At 34.5% G+C, this 20,871-nt stretch overlaps 1 protein-coding gene across 1 annotated transcript in view; it reads right to left on the bottom strand.

The window, feature by feature from the left end:
• Positions 1-20,871, bottom strand: part of COL24A1 (collagen type XXIV alpha 1 chain) — a 394,686-nt gene that overhangs the window by 353,812 nt on the left and 20,003 nt on the right. Inside the window, exons 3-5 of the mRNA XM_060139635.1 lie at positions 12,436-13,787; positions 5,288-5,341; positions 2,530-2,583 (exon numbers count right to left, since the gene is read on the bottom strand). Coding sequence (XP_059995618.1) covers positions 2,530-2,583; positions 5,288-5,341; positions 12,436-13,787 — 1,460 coding nt within the window. The remainder of the gene's footprint in view (positions 1-2,529; positions 2,584-5,287; positions 5,342-12,435; positions 13,788-20,871) is intronic.

Raw genomic sequence — 20,871 nt, 5'->3', positions numbered from 1 at the left:
TAGCAATTTCTATTGATTAGGGAAGGCCAAGAACCCTGGTATCAGTTCTAACAATTTTTATAAAGCACATTAATCCAAATATGACTGTATAAAGGTTCCATAATGCATTGTATTTTCCATTTCAGTTAAACCTTTCTAAACTTGCAATTGCCTTAATTTGGTCTTTTCATAGGTTCAGGTAACCCCTTTTGAAATGGACAGATCATTTCTTGTCCAAGCGACAAGACGAATCTTTATAAAATTTCCTTAGAGGCCAATAATTCTATGTTATTCTCGCTAAACAATAACTGAAAAGAGAAAAATGCTGAAAGTGTCTTTATACTCTAAAATCCCTTAATCTAAAAGGGATTTTTGTTCCCTGAAGAAAAATAAATCCTGTGATTACATGTCAAAATTTATTGTTGAGAGAATGAAATTTGCATTTTTATTGCACTGTCTTGAATAAATACTATAAGAGGATTATAAAGTATAAGCCTTGAATGTTCTATTAATCCTGATTACTTTAAAGTGCATATTAAATATCTAGGAAAATTGGTTTCACAAACCACATGCTACAAGCTTTACTTGATTCATTTAAGACACAGTGGTGATTTTTAACACCTGTCACAATCTAATGTCCTCCACAAATATGTGCAGTTAAAACAAATCATGGTCAGTCTTGGCTATTTTGAACATGGTTATCAAATTAAATATGAATTAAAGACTAATATTCAGGTCTATACAACTAAGTTCCCAAGAGGTTCAGTTAGTTGCTTGCAAATTAAAAGTGGAGGTTTTAAAATCCCTAATATATGGGTTCATAAAAATATGTTATTGGTAAATAGTTATAGTCAAAATTTTACTCACACTACTAAATATAATATGAAAGAGAAATCTTGAGATTAAGATTTCATCTCTCCTAGTTCATTTTACCAAAGACACATATTCATACCAGTCAACACCGAAAAATATCCTGTTTTTAATCTTTGGACAATGAAAATTTTTTGTTACAAAGTTCATCATTTTCTCAAGTATTTTCTCCTGAATAAGTACACACATTTTAAGAAGTCAATTAAATCAAAGGCTTTCCACTATCTCTACCTGCATCTCTCCTCACCCTATTCTCTATCTGTTTTGTTTGTTTCAAGTATCTGTTTGCTACTGGCTAAGGCAGGGGAAGGGGAGGACAACACAAACCATGTGGAAACCCAGCCCTCCCCCATTCTGTCTTCCTTCTTGTTGTGGAGATCAGGGTGTTAGCAGGACGGCAAGCCCCCTAGAACTTCAGCTCTGTGGAAAAACACGAGCTGGGTCTTTACAACTACATTAGCCTTTCACTAAATATCCTGAACGTCCCCAAAAAACGTGAAGGCTAAGGAATCACAAAGTTAAGAACAAACTTCTAATTTCTTTAGACGGCATTTGTCTTTTTTCTCACTGTTACACATCCAGACTTTAGCTAAGTCTTTTTTCTCTCTGAGATACTTTATTAAACTCAAAAACTTGCTGACAGTGATGAGAAACTTTGGAAAATTTAGATTTAAAGTATCTGTTATCATTATTACGTATTAATAATAATGATACTACTTATGACATGTTAACACTGTTAAGGGCTTTACTCACAATTTATTTAGCCTTCACTCCAGCCCTCTGAGGACATACTATGATTTTTCCTATTTTGGAGAAGAAGAAAGTGAAGCTTAAAGCCGCTAAGCAAGCAATTTTCTTCTAGTCATACAAATCAAGAGGGCTAAAACCTGAACCCCAGTTAAGACTCCAAAACCTGTGTTCTTAAGCTCTATCCTATCTTAACCTATATCTATATGGTAACATCTATATGGTTACTTTTGAGTGAGATAATTAATAAGCAGAGTGGTTATTAATGACCCTAAAATATTCATGATGTTACTGGAAACCAAAACCCTAATGCTTAACGCATATATATAAATTTAACTATCTTTCCAATTCCATACCTGCTCTCAAGGTAACCAGCCTGGTATATATTCTTCCATCCGTTTTTACTATACTCATACTACTATCTATCACACTATTATCTACCATGCTACCACTACACAACAATGTATGCTCATATATATATACAGGCTTTCAGGTTAGTTGTTCTCATAAAAATATGAGTATCCTATAAGCATTATCCTCACAGATCTTTTTCAGGTAAAAATATTAGGAAAGTGTGGAACAGGGAAATAAATGATATTTTATTTCCTCAGTACTTATCTATACATTAAAATAGCCTTGATTTAAGGTAAATTACTCAAATCATAATCTGTATATTTCAGAGGTTTCCATATATTGCCATCATATTTTGACAATAAAGACTTTGGAATACCAAAGCAGGGCTGTGCATGCCTTTACCACTAGCTATATATAAATCCAAGTGTGGCGGGCTCTCAGAGGAGCCTGGCTCTCTGCCGGGCTAAGACCACCTTGCTGAAGAATCATGCTCTGGAAATGACAGAGGTCCTCAATATCCCAAGGTTGGCTTTTAAAAGTTAAAGGTCTTCTTTACGATACTCACTAATAATCACTCACCTTTGGACCTGGTAATCCAGGTAACCCAGGATTTCCATGTGGCCCTGGTATGCCCTGCAAATAGTGGAAAAAAAAAAAAAAAAGAAAGATCATTCTTAGCACAGATCTAGATACAAATAACAGACAGCGGTTATTATAACATTCAAATAAATATTATATAATTCATTAAAATGGATATATTATTTTACAAAGTTCTTTATCTCTTCTGAGATCTTGGATATTTCAGTCTTGGAGAAGACTAATTATAGAGCAGAACTGTGGTTTCTGTTTTTTTGCTTCAAAACACTGTCCTTGAGGTGTTTACGTCCCTTATTTACCACCCCTATCTCCAGCCACATTGCTTAGTGCTACTTCTAAAAGTTGTGCAGAGTAAGAAGCCTAAAAATAACAAAGTGCAGTTGTTTAGTTACTCTCCTCTCAACATATGGTAACCCTTTCTGCACTTGGGTTTTTGTTTATGCTATCATGCGTACCTTAAAGACTTACCTCATTTAACCTTGCCCCCCTACACCTGCCCAAATCACGTTCAAGCATCAACTGAGATACCACCTCATTTTTAAATCCTGGCTACACCAGCATGAAGGGATTTCTCTTTCTTACTCATTTCCACAGAAATTGGGGCATGTAAAATTTATTTGCAATTAGTTGTATATTGCCTTGGGATATTTCTGTCATTTAAATATTTTATTGCTATTTTAACTTCCTTATGACATATGTTTAGTTTCAGAATTATAAATTCTTTGAAAAGAGTCTGTTTTTCGCAGGCTCAGCAGCCATGGCTCACGGGCCCAGCCGCCCCGCGGCACGTGGGATCATCGCAGACCGGGGCACGGACCCGTGTCGCCTGCATCGGCAGACGGACTCTCAACCACTGTGCCACCAGGGAAGCCCAAGAGTCTGTTTTGAATATTACCAGTGTAGTACTTAGCACATGGCAACGTCTCGATGAATATTTGTCAATTTGGAGAGTTCCCTGGTGGTTCAGTGGTTAGGACTGGGTGTTTTCACTGCCGTGGCCTGGGTTCAATCTCTGGTCAGGGAATAAAGATCCCAAAAGCCACACAAGGGAGGCCAAAAAAGAAAAAGGAATATTTGTCAATTTGAATTCAATAACTGCTTCTATTTACTAAATACCTACTATTGTGCAAGTAACTGTGTTAATGCTTTACTTTTTAATTACTAATCCTTATAACAATCCTGCAAGGTGGTTATTTACTCCCATTTATAAATGGGGAACCTTAGGTTCACACAACCAGCAAGTAGAAGACTAAGATTCATCTCCAGAAGGTCCTCCTATACTCATTTGGGCTTAGTACCACACCTCTGTGCTCTTCAGCTACACCTCCATCTTGACACATAAATAGTTATTAATTATCTATTTATCTGTCTTTTCACTTCTGAACTAATAGAGCATTATGTTTCAGAAAGGAGAGGGGTGCTGGCAATGCAAACACTGAAGGTATATCTAGCAAGATGAAAACTAAGGGCAAAAATTAGATTTCATGACATCTCATTCGTGTAGTCTTCCAAAACAAATTTCAATAAAGCAGATGGAAAAATTTATAAGGATTAACAAATGAGTTTTTGATGTAGATGTGGGTGCAATGGGTATAAAGGATTATTTCACAAAGCTCAGTAGTGCAAGAGTGAGCAAGGACAATATCTTTAGGAAAAATTAGCATCAATGAAAGTTTGGGATTTTTAAAAAAGATCACTTGCTGGTTGTTGCCAAATAACATAGAATCTAAGGAGAGAAAAAGGTCATGCTATGGGAGAACAGCCTTAATGGTGGAGAGGGAATGCAATTAGTGCAAAGGTGAACTCAGTCCCTCAGGGAAGTAGGATCCAGGGTTTCCTGACAGAAAAGTAGGAGGACAGAAATGGTCTGCTGGCTGGAAGAGAGGGGGCAAGTTTAGAAGACACTCTGGGAGGAATGTGGTAGGTCATCAAGTATAAAGAAAGAAATGTTAAACAGCTACAACGGAGTGAGCAATCATCTTCAGCCTCATATGGACAAGATCTTGATGTGAATAGGACCATTTAAAGTAACATTTTAGGGTGATTTTTCATTATATTGTTTATATGATAAATAAAAATCAGTAAAGAAAGTGGATCATTTATGGCATTTGCATTTGTCTTTATAACACACAATCACAATTCTTTTTCTAGCTCTTTGAAGAATTTCCGCTAGTAGAAGTCCATTCTTTTTTTTTTTTTTGAGGTTGGAAAGAAACTAATTCTAACACAGCAATAAATCTTTTGTTGGACCTGTGTAATGTGAGAAACTACTGCTTATCCTTAAGGCAGCTTTTTTCCTCAGGACAATTACTTTTTTACTTTATAGCTCCAATATTTTCCATTATATAATCCAGGAATGTACTATTTTAAGGCCGCCCACTCTTTTTCATTTCCCAAAGTAAATGAACCCCACCTTGGACAATCAACTGTAGATGAGATCACTTTCTAACTAAGAATAATGTTACAAATAGCACTCAAACAGTCACTAATCTACAAATTTGATTATCTTTCTTGAGCATGCTCACAGAGAATGCTTTGGGGCTGGGTGTTCATACTCAAATAAACAGCTGGCGCGTATTCCCAGGCTTCTCTTGAATTGGCAAAGGTAGGGCTAATTTCCTACCTTTGCCAATCCAGGGCAGATTTCCAAGGGAAGTACATACTGTACAATACTAGGAAAAAACATACTGGAAAGCTACCAGTTCTAACAGCAAGTGAGAAACGGAGGTCATCTACTTACCCGTGGACCTCTCTTTCCTGATGGACCTGGGATACCTGCTGGGCCAGAAGGACCCTTGGAAAACAAATGCCGAGATATTAGGCATGATAACAGATGCATCCTCTCTCACAAGTCTTGCTAAGAGTCTCACTCCAGGGGTCCTTTTCCATCCCTAGTTAACAGCTGATGATTTTCAAACAACATGAAACCCCTCACCCTAATCAGCAGGGGTGAGAGCTAAAACTCAAGACGTCCTCTTTAATCTGGCTAGATATGGCAGCAGGAAGTCTATGACTTATGGTTACGGCCACTGTATCTGGTTTTCACAGGGACCATAACTAGTAGTTTCGTGGGTAGTTTTTTACCTAAATTTACTTTTACTACTGAAGGAGGAATTCAATTTAGGGTTTAGAGACCAACAACTACAGGTTTTTTCAAATACATTTCAACAGAAGACTTGCCTTGAAAAATTAAAGCACTAACCATTTTATGTTCTTTTAAAAGGCTTATACCAAGGATCTGTGTAATGTGTTAAACTGTTACAATGAGATCCTTCTAGTATATTCAGTAATAAATCTGCCTTACACAAAATGCAGCATACCAGGAGGTCACTAATAAGAGTTAAATGGTTTGTAAAAACAAAATATGAAAGCAAAAACAGGTCAATTTTTAAAGTATTCTGAGTTCTTTAAATGTCACTTATTAAATATATCAAATAAGAAATAGGAAACTACTACTTTGTTTCCTCATATTATGCCTTATGTCATCTTTTTTTGCTTTAACAATCAACTGTAGAAGAATAAGTGTTCATTTGGGATACGGTTAATACATATTCATTCATTCATCTGTCCATTAATTTCATTGTTACTGTGCACTCTGCTGCCATGGCATTATTCTTGACGTCTACAGAGCATACGCACATTCCATTTTACAAACATTCATTCATTATTGCAGTAAAAATACTACAAGTTTTGAAATGAGACATATCAAGGTTAAGATATTAGCCCTACCATTAACAAGTAGCATGGTCTACTGATCCTCATTTTTATGTAACATTTTTATCTTTGAAACTTTCTCCTTTATTAATGCTACAGTCATTTTGCAGTTTTCTAATGCTCTTTATAGTTCAAACTGTCCATTTTCCTTTTAATTTTTTTCCTTCTCCTACTCCTTAATAAAAACTTTTCATGTATTCTCTAATATTAAGAGAAAAGGAATATTCCTATTCAACCACAGAAGAGTAATATTTCTGTTCTCCCTCCTGAGCCATTCAAATATTCTGCATCATTATTATATCACTAGCTTCCATCAAAAACTGACTTTCACTTATTTTCAAAAAAAATTAAAATTCTTTTCAAATTATTTCTGGTTCTGCTGTTATCATCAGAACTTACCAGCTGATGATTTGAAGTCCCCAAAAATAAGAACTAAAAATAAAAACTAAATGCAAAATTAAAACAAAATATCTAGTTTGGTTTATTGCCCTGTCACGCTACTTTGTGACATAAGAAAACACTACTACATTCACACTGAAAAAGAAGTTAATATTACAGTTAATGTTAGATACTAAGGAGAAAAGACTATATTTTGTGTTGTGACTGAAATATTTGAATTGTTTAATAAGCAATAAATAAAACTCAATTTTAACTTGTCTTCACAATTTTGCATTTCCATATCTTTGAGAACAGGTTATTAATAGGCATTTTCTAGAAACCAGAGAAGGAAAGTAATTTTATATGACTTTTTTTATGAGTTACTTTTGATAAATAAAGTACTAAAAAAGGCACTTTAACTTTCAGGTTATTGGTTATTAAGAGAAAGTATAATTCAATTAAAAGAGCAATGGTATGGCAATCATCCAATCTAGATTCAAATCATGCTTCAATCATTTACTTGCTGAATGACCCTAGACAAGTCAATTACTCTATCTAAGCCTTAGTTTCCTCATCTTTATAATACTGATGACAAAAAATTTATTTTTCAGTGTTATTGTAAGCATTAAAGATATTGTACTATATAAAATACCTGTAACTATGTCTGATATACAGTACTTAACCAATAAACTATAGAGCAATTTTTTAAAAGGTATGGCTGGGGCACAGGCAGTATTCAATTAATGTTAGTTATAATACTATTATTACTAGGGTAATATATATACTAAGGCAAATGTATTCAGTCCTTCTAAGAGATAGTAATATCTGGTCAATTAATCTTGGAAGTCCTACATCTAAAGTTCCCTCTATAATTCATTCACTCATTCATTCATTCACTCACTCAATAAACATTAGTAAACATCAAACCCTCCCGGAGGTGGCAGTGAGATAAAAAAAAACACCCATTAATAAATAAACACATAATATACATTTTATTTAGTGATATGAAGAAAAGAACAAGCAACCGAGAGAGATCAACAGTGTACATAATTTATATTGTGGTATCAGAGAAGGCTTCTCTGAGGAAGTGCTAAGTTATATCTAAAAAATGAAGAGGAGTAACGAAAGAGGAGAAAATAAAATTCCAGAAAACAGGAGTAAAATGAATTAGGGCATGAGTAAAATAAAACAAAACAAAGAAAAATTACAGTCTTATCAAGGAGATAAAAGAAACCCAACGGTGCGATTAAGCAAAAGTGGAACAAAATGAGGTTGCAGAGGAAGGCAGGGGCCAGATGATATACGACTGCATGGGTCATGATAAAGAGTTTTTAGTTTATTCTAACTGCTTTACTCTTCAGTCACTGAAGAGTTTAAGAAGATAAATGACATGATCTAATTTATATTTTAAATCGATCACTAGAGAATTTATATAAAAGATAGCAGAATGAGAACCCTCCTTCCCTCAAAACCACTGAAAACAACAAAAAACACCAAAAGAAGAAAACATCTCTGATGAAACAAGGAAAAGACCAAAACCACAAACCAAAAATATGAAAATTCTCTTCCAAATATTGAGACAGTTTGGAGTAAGGAAAGATGCTGAGAGATGACCAAAAACAAAAAACAAACAAAAAACCTCTTCAGACGTCAAAGCTTAGACAGGCTACAGATATCTAAAAGTATATCAGTCCAGAAAGTTCATACCAACAATCCTTTAATAACAATAGTAAAGTTTAAGGAAATGGGAAAGCCACAGGACATATAATTCATGACCCTGTAAAGACCCAGTTCAAACAACCAGGAGTAAGGAAAGTAGAGCTGAAGAGGAAGAACACATTTTCATGATCTGCAACAAATCTCCTAACTTCAGGAGATTTCTGGTTGTGAGAGGGGGTAGAAGACAAGAGCATAAATCATCATATCACTTCTCAGAGCAATATAGAGGGCTTCACGTACATGAAAATGAGAGGAGATATGTTTCTGGATAGAGGACAAAATAAATATGGAAAGACGGTGTTGAAGATAGCAACTTAAATTTGATGTTGTGTACCACTACTTCCCTTTGCCTCTCCCTATAGAATTCTGAAGCAAATAGTGACCCAGATAGAGTTGTCTTTATTTTAAAAATGAGTAATAACCAGAAAGAAACCAGCAAGGGACCTATGCATATTGAGGGGAGGGGAAAGTGTGAGAACAGAAACATAAATTAAAAGTAGATGAAAACTGTTTACCAGAAGAGGAATCACTCCACGCAACAGAGAAAAAGTTCATATAGTTCACTATAGATTCAAAAAATTTCAAGATGCTATTTTTCTACAAAATGAGAGCTCAAAGAAGAGTTATAAGACATTAAAAATAACAACCAAGGTAATAAAATGTGAGCCAGAGAGCTTAAAGATTGAAAGAGCAAAAAAGAAACAATTATAGATGAAAGCCAGGTCAGAAACAATAAAAACTGACTACAACTGAACAAATCAATTAAGGGATATGGATGTAGTTTAACTGAATTCACATAAAACAAAGTGGAAAAATGCAATCACATGGACATGACTGTAGAGAAGATAATAAATACTATCATCACAAAGGACATTTAACATATACTGGTATGCCTGAAGAATAATATAGAAAAATGCAAAAGAAAAATACCTGAGAATATAAGGAGAGACTTTTCTATAATAAGTAAAAATAATCTTCAGATCAAAAGAGTACCAGAAAAAACTGATACAGAACCTAACAGGTTTGATGAAATGAACTTCAAAGATAACAAAAGAACTGCATGGGCATACAGAGGAAAAACAGTCACCTACAAGTAGGAAAAATCAGGCTGGCCTCAGACTTCACACAGTAACATCCACTTCAAGAAGCAGTGCAGCAGTCTCTACAAAGTTCATCATTTCATCACCATTCACTCTCTCATTAGCTTACTAAAATCTACCTTTAGACTTCTACACTATGCTGAAGTCAGATTCTCAAAGTTCAATAATGACTTTCCCATCAGAAGATCCAAAGGATTTCCTCCACTTTTTCTCAGTCCTCAGCTGTAGCTTTCAGCACTGCTGATCAATTTCTTCTCAAAACTCTCATCTTTGGCTTTTGTGATAGTATACTGTATTCTCTCCCATCTCTCTAATTACTCCGTCACATTTCCGCTTTTTTTTTCTTTCTTCTATAACCACAAAGCAAACATGGCTCATGATTTGGCTCTCGACTCTATGCCGAACTCCTTTCCTTGAAAATTATCTGACTCTATAGCTTCAACTATTGATATAATATTGACAGGAAAACTCCCATATCTATACCCCCTACTTTGACCTCTCTTTTTTACTTCAGCTTCTTCAACTCTTCCAACAGCTTACTGATTTGCCAACAGCACCTTAGATGTTTTAACTTGATTTCTTCTCCTAAAATCAACTTCCTCTCTTAATTATTGGTTTTAGTAATGGTATCACCATTCTCTCAATCCACAGGCTTAAAACCTTAGAAGCCATCTTGGATCCTCTACCTTTTTACTTGGTCCCTAGGTCCAATTAATTTCCTAGGTTTCTACCAAACCTTCCTTCAAAATATCTCTTGAATCCTACCTCTCCTTTGCATTTTCACCACTGGCATCCTAGATAATGTCCTAGTCTTGTAACATCCAGATGATAACAGGAATTTCCTGTCTGCTCTGAGCACTGCCACCAGATTGACTTCCCTATTCATGCCTCTACTTAGAAACCTACAGAATTCCCCACTGAGAACCAAGATAAAATTAGAACTATCAGTTTGAAAATTAAGACCTCTACAACCTGTCCACATCTGTCTTGGGTCTTATATTTGTCTAACATTATTCAGCCTAATATCATGAAAGAGTTTGAGCTTTAGAGGCAGAAAACCTGGGTTAAAATCCTGGCTCTATCAATTAGCAATGTGGTTATGGACAAGTAAACTAATTCCTCTGGGCCTCAGTTTCTTAACCTGAAAAATGAGGATAATAATACCAAACTTACAAAGTTCTTTTAAGATAACAAATGTAAAGGGCATGGTAGAGTGCCTGCTACCATAGTAAAACTCAATAAATTATAACTATTTTGGTTATAGGCAACCAAAAATTAATAAGAACTCAAATTATAACTATTTTGCTGTTTCTCCTACATAAAAGATATGCCAGTTCCTTTCACCTATCAAAATCGTATCCATTCTTTGAGGCTGACGTTCTGAAAACTTTGTCCACAAGAACCTATCCTGAACACATTCAGCCTTAAGTGATCTTTCATAGGGATCCCCTCCAAAACTATTTTTCTTCCCTTTGAAAATGTGTACTCCATATACTTAGTTTGTATCTCTCAGTGACATTTAATCTTACTTGACCCTGAGATATAATTATAAATGTACTTCCTGTGTCCCCGTTACCACAATGTAAGCTCCTTCTGAGCAGTTAACTCTGTTATACATACCTTGTGTTTCTGCTTTGCCCAAGCAGAGACTAAGTTAGTATCTGTTGAATATACTAATGCTGAAACAACTATTCTTGAATTTAGAGAAGAGATTAACACTCATCACTGACTTTTTTTGAAGAAAGTAAATAGCTTACATAACTGTTTAATATGACCTGCCTAATGGCTCAATTTTATTACTAATATGTTGATAATTGTCATAGCTGAAAAGTTTATTTCTCTATATTATTCAGATTTTATTAAACCCTTTAAACATTCACACTAATAAGAGTTGCTCAATACCTATCAAATCACTGAGTAATAACCGCAAAAGAAACACAAGCTCAGCAAGTGGTGTCATCTCCTATTCTATGATTTCTGGAACTAAACAAATGATTCAAATTTTATTTTCATCAAATAAAGGAAATACCTTAAGATATATTTTAGTTTGCTTGCAACCTAAAAAACAATTTCTAAAAACATATAAGTTGATTGTTTAAGGTATTCAAAAATATGAAAGGCAAAAACATAATGTTCCTAATGTGATTTTAAATAGCTTTAAATGAATTTTAAGTGATTAAAAATTTTTCAAATGTCCATCTACAATTGCACCTACATGACAAAATAATTTCAGAGCTAAAAAAAAAATCAGTCTATTATCTCATAGTTTTACTTAGGCATTATTAAGTAAGTAACTTGGCTCTTTTTCTACTGATGGACTGATGGGCTGACTGGCTATTTTTGTATGAGGCAGATGGAACTTTTATTAATCCATAAATGTAAATTGGCTATATCATGAAAGATATAATGAAATATGTTACTGTTTACAATTCTAAGTGAAATATTTTAATTTCTATAATGTAAGGGTTTGCTTTTCCCCAGTGACCCACTATAAAATTATCTCTATCTAAAATTTTACACTCTATTTTAATTCATTTTTGATGATTTTGTTGAAAGTATATTTAATAATGTATTTAAAGTATTTTTATTTAGTCTACTATAACTTTCATATCCTTCTCAACATGACTATGCATTAAGCCTATGGGTTTTTTTCATAAAAAAGAATGCTGATCTATATTTAGCAGTTGAATTCCTGATTGAATTTCACCTGAACAAGAAAAGCATATAGTTTACTCACCACTTTACCAGAATTAAGTAAGCTTTTCAGCCTTCCAATAAAAACCAAAAGAAAAAAAGTACAATATTTGACCCAGGGTTGCATTCTGGTTGGATATATTATAGCAAGCATAATGTACTCATTGTAAGCCAGGGTACATCTCTAAGACAGATCTGTTCTGTACTGTTCAGCCTAGAGAATTCCTTTCAAAATGTTTGGTAAATTAGTGCATTAAGACACATTTTAAAAACAATAACTTACGGGAGGTCCAGTGTCCCCTTTTGGCCCTCTTAGATTCTCCATTTCGAGCATTGTATTAAGATCCTCATAATAATAATAATAATCATAAAGCTCAGTTTCATAGCTATTTTCGAAGGGATAAGTAGCATCAGGATCAAATTCACCTTCCTTCCTTAGATCAAGGTGATTATCCAAAGATGGCTCATCTGTCACTCTGTATAAGGTTGTGTTTAAAGTCTGTTGCAGTTCCATAAGTTCATTAGTGTGTAGATTTGCTGTGATAGCTTTCTTGACATTCTTAATTGTATCTTGTTTTATATGTGGAAGAATAGAGGATATCTTCTTAAATGGTGACAGACCAGTTACTTTATCATTATGTTGTGTGACATTGTCCAACACGTTTAGAAGAGAACTAAATTTCTCCTTGCTATTTTTCCTTGGCTCATTGAGGCTATGATGTGTCATTGGCAGGCTTAGATTTGCCTGAGTAAGTTGCTCGGTGATCATTTCTTTGGCCTGAATCACATGGTTCACAAGATCCACAGCAGAGACATTCTCTGAACGAAGAGAAGTTAACTGAGATCTTGATATCTGGTGTTCTTGTTCTTTATGCACTGCCGTAGAATCATTTCTGGAATCTAGAATGCTTCTGCCTTTGGTAAGTGTGTCCTCCGACAGTACTTTTTCACCAAATCTTTTGGGCAAGAGAGAGTTTTCTGGTATCTTAGCTGGTACAATAGTTGTATGAAGAAGGTTTGGCTCAGGGAGACACTGCTGTTTCACATATCTGCAATAGTTTGCAGATGCTTCTGCAGAAGGAATAATATCCAACTGACATACTATTCCTTCGAAATGGACAGAATTATTATTTATACTTCCCAAGGTAAACACACTGTTAGAATCAAAGGTCTGAACTTCCGAAAGAGTCTCTCTGCTAAAATATTTCTTTCCACATTCAGCAAACATTGAGACAACTTGATAGCTAACAGCAATGGCAAATGTGTGCCATTGCTCATCGTGAACACTGTAGTTGAAAAATACAGACTGCTTTCCTCCAAGGTATACCACTAATTTTTTAGGTAATAACTGTACTCCTAATTGCAGTCTATTTTTACTTCTAATGCTGAAGAGAAATGCATTGTTTACTCTATGTGACTGTAAACCAATTAATATTGTAAATGGCTGTTCTAAGTTGACTGGTAAAATTTTCACGAGAGGTGACTCAGTATAAGAATCATTTGTTAAAAGGACACCCGATTCTGTTAAATGGACCCCCTGAGGTAATGGTGTAGATGATGATGGTACAGCAGTCACTGATGATGAATGTCTTACATCTTTGCCTCCAAGGCCTAGTTGATGAAGAATATCTATGCCTGGAAATTAAAAAGAGAGAGAGAAAGAGAAAGAGAGAAAGAATCTTACTCTTATGCATTCATGTGTTCATATAAATGTTTGAGTATACCTACAATCTTCCTTGTAGGTATCAACAGTAACCCCTAAAATAAACATGCTCTATCAATAACTAATTTCTAGGTAATGAGAGGTATGGAAAGAGAAAATAAAATGTTATACTCATAATCTGAAACACACACATACATACACCCCAATATCCCTAAACCCAAAATTTAATAAATGTTCTCTTATTCTTCCCAATTAGGAAACTTGTTACTCCAATGAATTACATGTTCAAAGATTCCCAGATAGTCATTTATATCTTTAATTTAGAACTTAAAATTTTATGACTTCTGTGTTAAAGAGAAACTAGGGACATACTTACAAAAAGAAATTTTTAATTTGGAAACCATTTTATAAATTAAGTTCACACAACCGTTTAAACTATAATTTTTCAGGTTGTTTTCCGTTTTACCTTCCGAGAATTTACAGGTCACATAAGAGCTCTCCCTATGCCTAATGCCTTAAGTGTGTGCTATACATAAAGTACCGAGTCACCCTGAAAACTCCTGGACAAGAGAACTTAAATTCTTACTGTTGCTGATCATTGTATTTTTTTCTCTCCCTTCTAAATTTCTGACTCTTCCATTTTTTTCTCAGTCCTCCAGAGTAATTGTTAATCCAAACAGTTTGCAGAGTTTCTCAATATTTATTATAAAATATAGGTTTTATATACATTATATAATTATGATTTTTCTGGTTTTCATTGTAATGTTATTGATAGTATACTGCTTATCTCCCTTACCTAATTATAAACTCTTGAAGACAGATTCTATGTCTGCTTCCTTATTGGATATCTACTATACCTGCCTTCAAATAGTTGTATAATTTCTGAATGAATGAATCTGCCCCACAGAATCTAATCAGATGTGACATTTACTTCTAGAGTTCTATAACTCTAGGACTTGTAAAAGATAATAAACTTCTCAAGGATACAGAACAGCTTAGTCAGCCATGTGATCTTTATTATTCTTTGGGTTATAAATCTCCCATTTGTATCATTGTATGTACATAATCATTTCCAACAAGAACTGTTAAAGAATTGTTCATTCATCACTATGATAAATGAGGAAAAACAAAGATTTCTGAAGATTAGCCAGCAAGGTTACACATCATGTTAACTTTCCTTTTATAGGAAATTAGTAGATATTTGATAATTCACTTTTATTACAAATTGCAAATGTGGCACCAAATGTCCACCAAAATATTCCTAACAGCAGTTATAAATTATATGCATCTCCAGGAATTTGGGGAAATACTTTAAAGAAGCCCCATAAAAACACAAAAAAAATCTTTGACTTCTCATGTTTTAAAATTATAATTTTTAAAAAAATTTAATTTTACTCCATAATATGGCTGTTTGTTTTAACATAAAATATGAATTACCAGCTAAATCATTCCTAATCTTCAATGAAAATTTACACTTCTGAAACATAACATACTTAAACTGTGACTTTGGGTACTCTTAACCAATGCTAATTGCTTGTAAGGATATTCTCAATCCAAGAAATAAACTATGGAAGAAACACTGCTAATGTGAAAATCACAATGCTTAAAATATATATAATAATAAAGTATGGGAAACATGATATGGCATTCTATGATGCCAGATCAGCTATTCTTACATAAAGGAAGAGTCAAAATTATGTGGTATGATATCCAGGGCTGCTACTTGCCCAAAGAAAACCAGTCTTTGTATTTAACCCATACTATGTACTGCCTCAAATTTCTGATTCTATTAGAATGAAATTCTACTAGAAAGAATATTATTTTAAAACTTTAGTATACATACATTTTTGATATTTATATATATATACATGTACACATATATATATGCTTCCTTCAATTCTAATATATATGTATACATATATATTTCCTTCAATCCTATTTCTGAGTTTTAATGACAAATAGCTAGGATTTTTAAAAAATCAAATGTTTTAAAGCATTAACTACACAAAAAACTTCTTGACTGAACCTTCCTTGCATTTCTAAAATAAAATCTACTTGACGGTTATATTTTATTCTTTTAATACCTTACTGGATTCTTCAAGAATATCTTATGTAGACTCTCTGCATCGATATTTATGAATTAAGACTGGCCTGTGGTTTTCCTCTTATTTCCCTTATCTTTATCTGACTATAATGTTGAACTTCATTATTTTTTATGGCCCAGAACAGTTTAAATACCTTTAAAATTCTTTTCAGAAGTTAGATAAAACTCAGTTGTAAACCAAACTTATGTTGGCTTTTTCATTGATAACTCTTCATTCACCTTCCTAATTTATTCTACGTTGATGGATTTATTCTAATTTTCAACTAAATTTTTAATCAATTTTTTAAATTTATATTTTTATATGAAATAACTTCCTTCTAGGCTTTCAAATGTATTACTCAGAGATCTTCATGTAATATTCCCTTACAATTCTTTTTGTTTCCCTATTTCTGTGGTTCTCTATATAATTTTCCAATTTTGAATATTTTGTTTTTTTTAAATAAGTGGCAGAGTGGCATTCAAACCCACTCTGCATCTAGAACTCTTATTTTATTTTTTTATTTTTGGCTGCCTTGCGTCTTCGTTGCTGCATGCGGGCTTTCTCTAGCTGCGGCGAGTGGGGGTTACTCTTCGTTGCGGTGCGCAGGCTTCTCATAGCGGTCGCTTCTCTTGCTGCGGAGCACAGGCCCTAGGCGTGTGGGCTTCAGTAGTTGTGGCACGCAGGCTCAGTAGTCGTGGCTCGCAGGCTCTAGAGCACAGGCTCCATAGTCGTGGCTCACAGGCTTAGTTGCTCCGTGGCATGTGGGATCTACCTGAACCAGGGATCAAACCCATGTCCCCTGCATTGGCAGGAGGATTCTTAACCACTGCTCCACCAGAGAAATCCTCTATTTGTTCTTTAGTATAACTATTGCTTATTTCAAAAGTATAGCCTTTGGATTTGTTTATCCTTTCTACTATTTTTGTCTGCTTTCTGTATCATTAATTTCTGCGTTTATCTTTATTATCTTTTCCTATTTTCATTTGGTTTGATTCTTTGTCTAGTTTCTGGCAATGAGCACTTAGTTATTTATAGCACTTAAGCAATAAATTTCCTCAATACTGCTTTTGCTATATCCCATAGATTTTGATATGATATTTTCATTTTGTGTGATATTTTCATTTTTGTAGTTTTCTAGAAACTATGCAATTTTTACTTGTATTTTCCCATTGAACCAAATGATTTAAGAGGAAATGCAAAATCTTCCAGTTAGAAGGGTTTTTGTTTGTTTTCTAATTTTGTTAGTAAAATCTAACTTAACAGAATTGTGATCAGAAGACCGTGTCTAATTTGCACTTTGGTTTTGAAACTTAGCCTAATAAATGGTCAATTTTCAATAGAGTTTGGTAAGCACTTACAAAGGTGTTTCAGGGCATAGAATTTAATACCAGTTGGCTGAACCTCGTTTATTTTATATCCTCTATACCCTTATTTTTATACAATTAATCTTTCATGGACTAAGAGGTAAAGAAAGTCTCATCACTATTATGTCTTTTGGGCCTTTTATCTCATGTGGTCTTAACTTTATGAATATTAATGTTATGATTGCTATGCAGAGATAGTCATAAAATTCATATATTTATTGGGTACTGCACCTTATCTGGAATTAAGACCCTTTGCCCCACTTTTTGTTTGCATTTGTCTGATATACCTTTGCCCATGCTTTTATTTTCACCTACATTGAAACACTGCTTTAGGTAAAGAGGAAGGAGTTTGTTTTGTGATCTAATCTGAAAAAAAATTTTTTGAATATAAAATTAAATCTATTTACAGTTATTGATGTGGTTTAATGTCATGTTTTCCAATTTTTAAAGTCACTATGTGCTTTGTTTCCTTTGCTTTGTTTTTGTGCTTTGTTTACTTTACTTTTATATGTAGTTCTTTTGAAATTAGAAATGTTTGTATTTTTATTCTAAAGTTGACCTTTAAAATTATAAATGTATACAATATCCCTAGCCCTCTTTAGACATATCTATTTTTCAGTGAACAATGTTTCCTTTTCTTTTTTCTCCTTTTTCCCCCTTTACCACCTAATATTAGTCAATAGGATTTTCTTAGTATTTACCTTTTCATTATTAAATACTATCCTTACAGTATTTGATTTATAAGCTTTGGACAATTTTTTAATTCCCAGCTTCTGATAAGCCAATCAACAAACTTAATCTACTTCCTGGGTTTTTTTTCCCCTTTCCTCCCATTTTTTTTAATGGTTGTACCATTCTTACATTGTTAGTTCATATGGTATTTAGATTCTGTTTCATTCCCATATTTTCTTTTGTTAAATAGAGCCAGTCTTTTGTAGCTGTTTTCTCATTTACTTTTTGCTGAAGCTTATGTTCTATTAGCTTCATCAAGAAGGGTTCATGAGAACTTTTCCTGACTTAATTGTTAGTAGTTTTGTACTTAATTTTCACCGAATGTAACATTCTTTGTTGGTATTTTCTTTCCTTGGATATCTTGCAGTTATGGTTCCACTGTCCTTAGGTGTTGAATGTTAGGAGAGAAAAAGCTGAAGTCAGACAATTTTTTTCTCCTTCTAAGTGACTCGATTTTTTAACAGCATACCCAAAAGATCTGTTCTTTATCTTCAAAGTACAGCGATTTTTTATTGTGACATGGCTTCATATTGACCATTCTGGATAAATGTTTCCAGGCACACAGTATGCCCATTTGTTGTATAAATTCAAGTCTCATTTTTTTGTTTTTGGGTTTTTTTTTTAACTTCATGAATTACACCCTTGAATATTTATTTTATTTTATAGTTTCGATTTTCTCCTTCAAAAATTCCTAGTATAAGTATGTTGAATCTCCACTGTCGTCCTCTATATCATTTCTCTGTAAATGTTCCTTATCTTCAGTTCCATTTGTTTGATTTTCTCATATCTTTGTGTTTCCTATGTCTTATCTCTTCATGTTCCAACTTCATTTCGATTTGTAAAAGGGTTTTTTTCCCTACCACTTCTTTTGAGTTTTACAAGCTCACAGTTCATTTCCTTTTAATATCTTACCATCTCTTCCTTTTCCTGAGTTCTTATATTTCTGCTTTATGATCTTCCTTCAGAGGTGATTTTTTTTTAATGTATGCATTCTTGTTTTTGCTGTTTTTCCCTACATTTTACCTTGTTGTGTCTTTCTATGTTCGTTACTTATGGTTTCATAGCCCAGCAATTTACAGAAGGATGCTGGGAGAGAAGATGGAGGGCCATGCCTGCCAAATCTCAAAACCCAAAGGTTCCATTTCAGCATTACCAGAGTTTCCTTCTCAAATGGCTCCTTGATACAGCCCCACCTTCTTCTCTGAACCAAACCCAGTCCAGGAGGACTTCCACAGCCAGCCCCACTCACAACTCCTCTCTCCTTCCCCTGTATTCCCTTCCACTGGCATATACTTCAGAATGAATCCTTCACCTTAGGAAGAAGATTTTTACATTTTCTGAGCTCTGTCCCCACTGAGCCATTTAGCTATTATCTGTGATTCTTTCTTATACTTCCTTCTGGGCAGCTTCAGTCCTCCCCAGATCCTGTGACACTTGTTTTGTACAAAGGCTAAAGGTTAAGTACTTCAGGGTGTGCTCCTCACCTTCAGGAAGTTGGCTTTTGCTGGTGCTTTCTGAAATCTTACTATTGATTTTACTCCATAGGGCACCTGCTTTTCTCAGAAAGATTCTGGGAGTCTGCAGATTATACCAGTCCCCTAGTTTTGGTGAAAATGCAGTTTTCAGGTTCATTTATTATTTCATTCACCTTGTATCATTAGTATGATATCCAGAAACAGAAATGGAAAGAAAATATCTCATGGTTTCAAGTTTATACTGAAAGTCTATACTCATTTCACAGATGAAGAATCTGAGGTCCAGAGAGATTAAGTAACTTGGTCAAGGACACACAGCTAATGAACGGTAGAAATGGATTTCAGCACAGACTGACTTCAAAGTCTACCATCTTCAAAGTCTACCTGCCACATTGTCTCACAGCCACTGTATTCTCCATACCACCTCGTTTCCCTTGGCAAGCCTAATTAATCATGGCAGGGTTATTTCTCCCAACAGAAATCTCACAGTGGAAAATATTCTCTAGGTAGCCACCAGAGTTGGTATCTGATGTGAAATCTAATTGTTACTCTAGTTTTACCCTCTCATGTCTCACTGTGAATGTTTAGCAAATCCTTTGAGTAGATGTTGACTGAAGAGAACACAGGCATACCTCAGAGATATTGCAGGTTCTGTTCCAGACCACCACAGTAAAGTCAATATCAGAATAAAGTGAGTTACACAAATTGCTTAGTTTCCCAGTGCATAATAATTTATGTTTATACTATACTGTAGTCTATTAAGTCTGCAATAGCATTATGTCTAAAAAACAATGTACATACTTTAATTAAAAACTACTTTATTGCTAAAAATTGCTAACCATCATCTGAGCCTTCAGCGAGTTGTAATCATTTTGCAAAACAGTATCAAAAACACTGATCGCGGGCTTCCCTGGTGGTGCAGTGGTTGAGAGTCCACCTGCCAATGCAGGGGACACGGGTTCGTGTCCCGGTCCGGGAAGATCCCACATGCCATGGAGCGGCTAGGCCCGTGAGCCATGGCCGCTGAGCCTGAGTGTCCAGAGCCTGTGCTCCGCAACGGGAAAGGCCACAACAGTGAGGCCCGTGTATCACAAAAAAAAAAAAAAAACACTGATCGCAGGCCATAATACATAGAATGAAAAAGTTTTAAATATTGTGAGAATTACCAAAATGTGACACAGACATGAAGTGAGCAAACGCTGTTGGAAAAATGGCACCAATAGACTTGACTGAAACAGGATTGCCACAAACCTTCAATTTGTAAAATATGCAATATCTGAGAAATGCAATAAAGTCAAGTGCAATAAAATGAGGTATGCCTGTAGAGAACTGTTAAGGATAAAAAGGCACAGACAAGAGGGGTAGGGAGAACAGGAGAAAAAAGAAAATGTCTTCTATCTG

This window comes from Lagenorhynchus albirostris, chromosome 2 (genome assembly GCF_949774975.1).
Source record: "Lagenorhynchus albirostris chromosome 2, mLagAlb1.1, whole genome shotgun sequence".
NCBI classification, from domain to species: domain Eukaryota; kingdom Metazoa; phylum Chordata; class Mammalia; order Artiodactyla; family Delphinidae; genus Lagenorhynchus; species Lagenorhynchus albirostris.
This window is presented reverse-complemented; position numbering and strand designations above follow the sequence as displayed.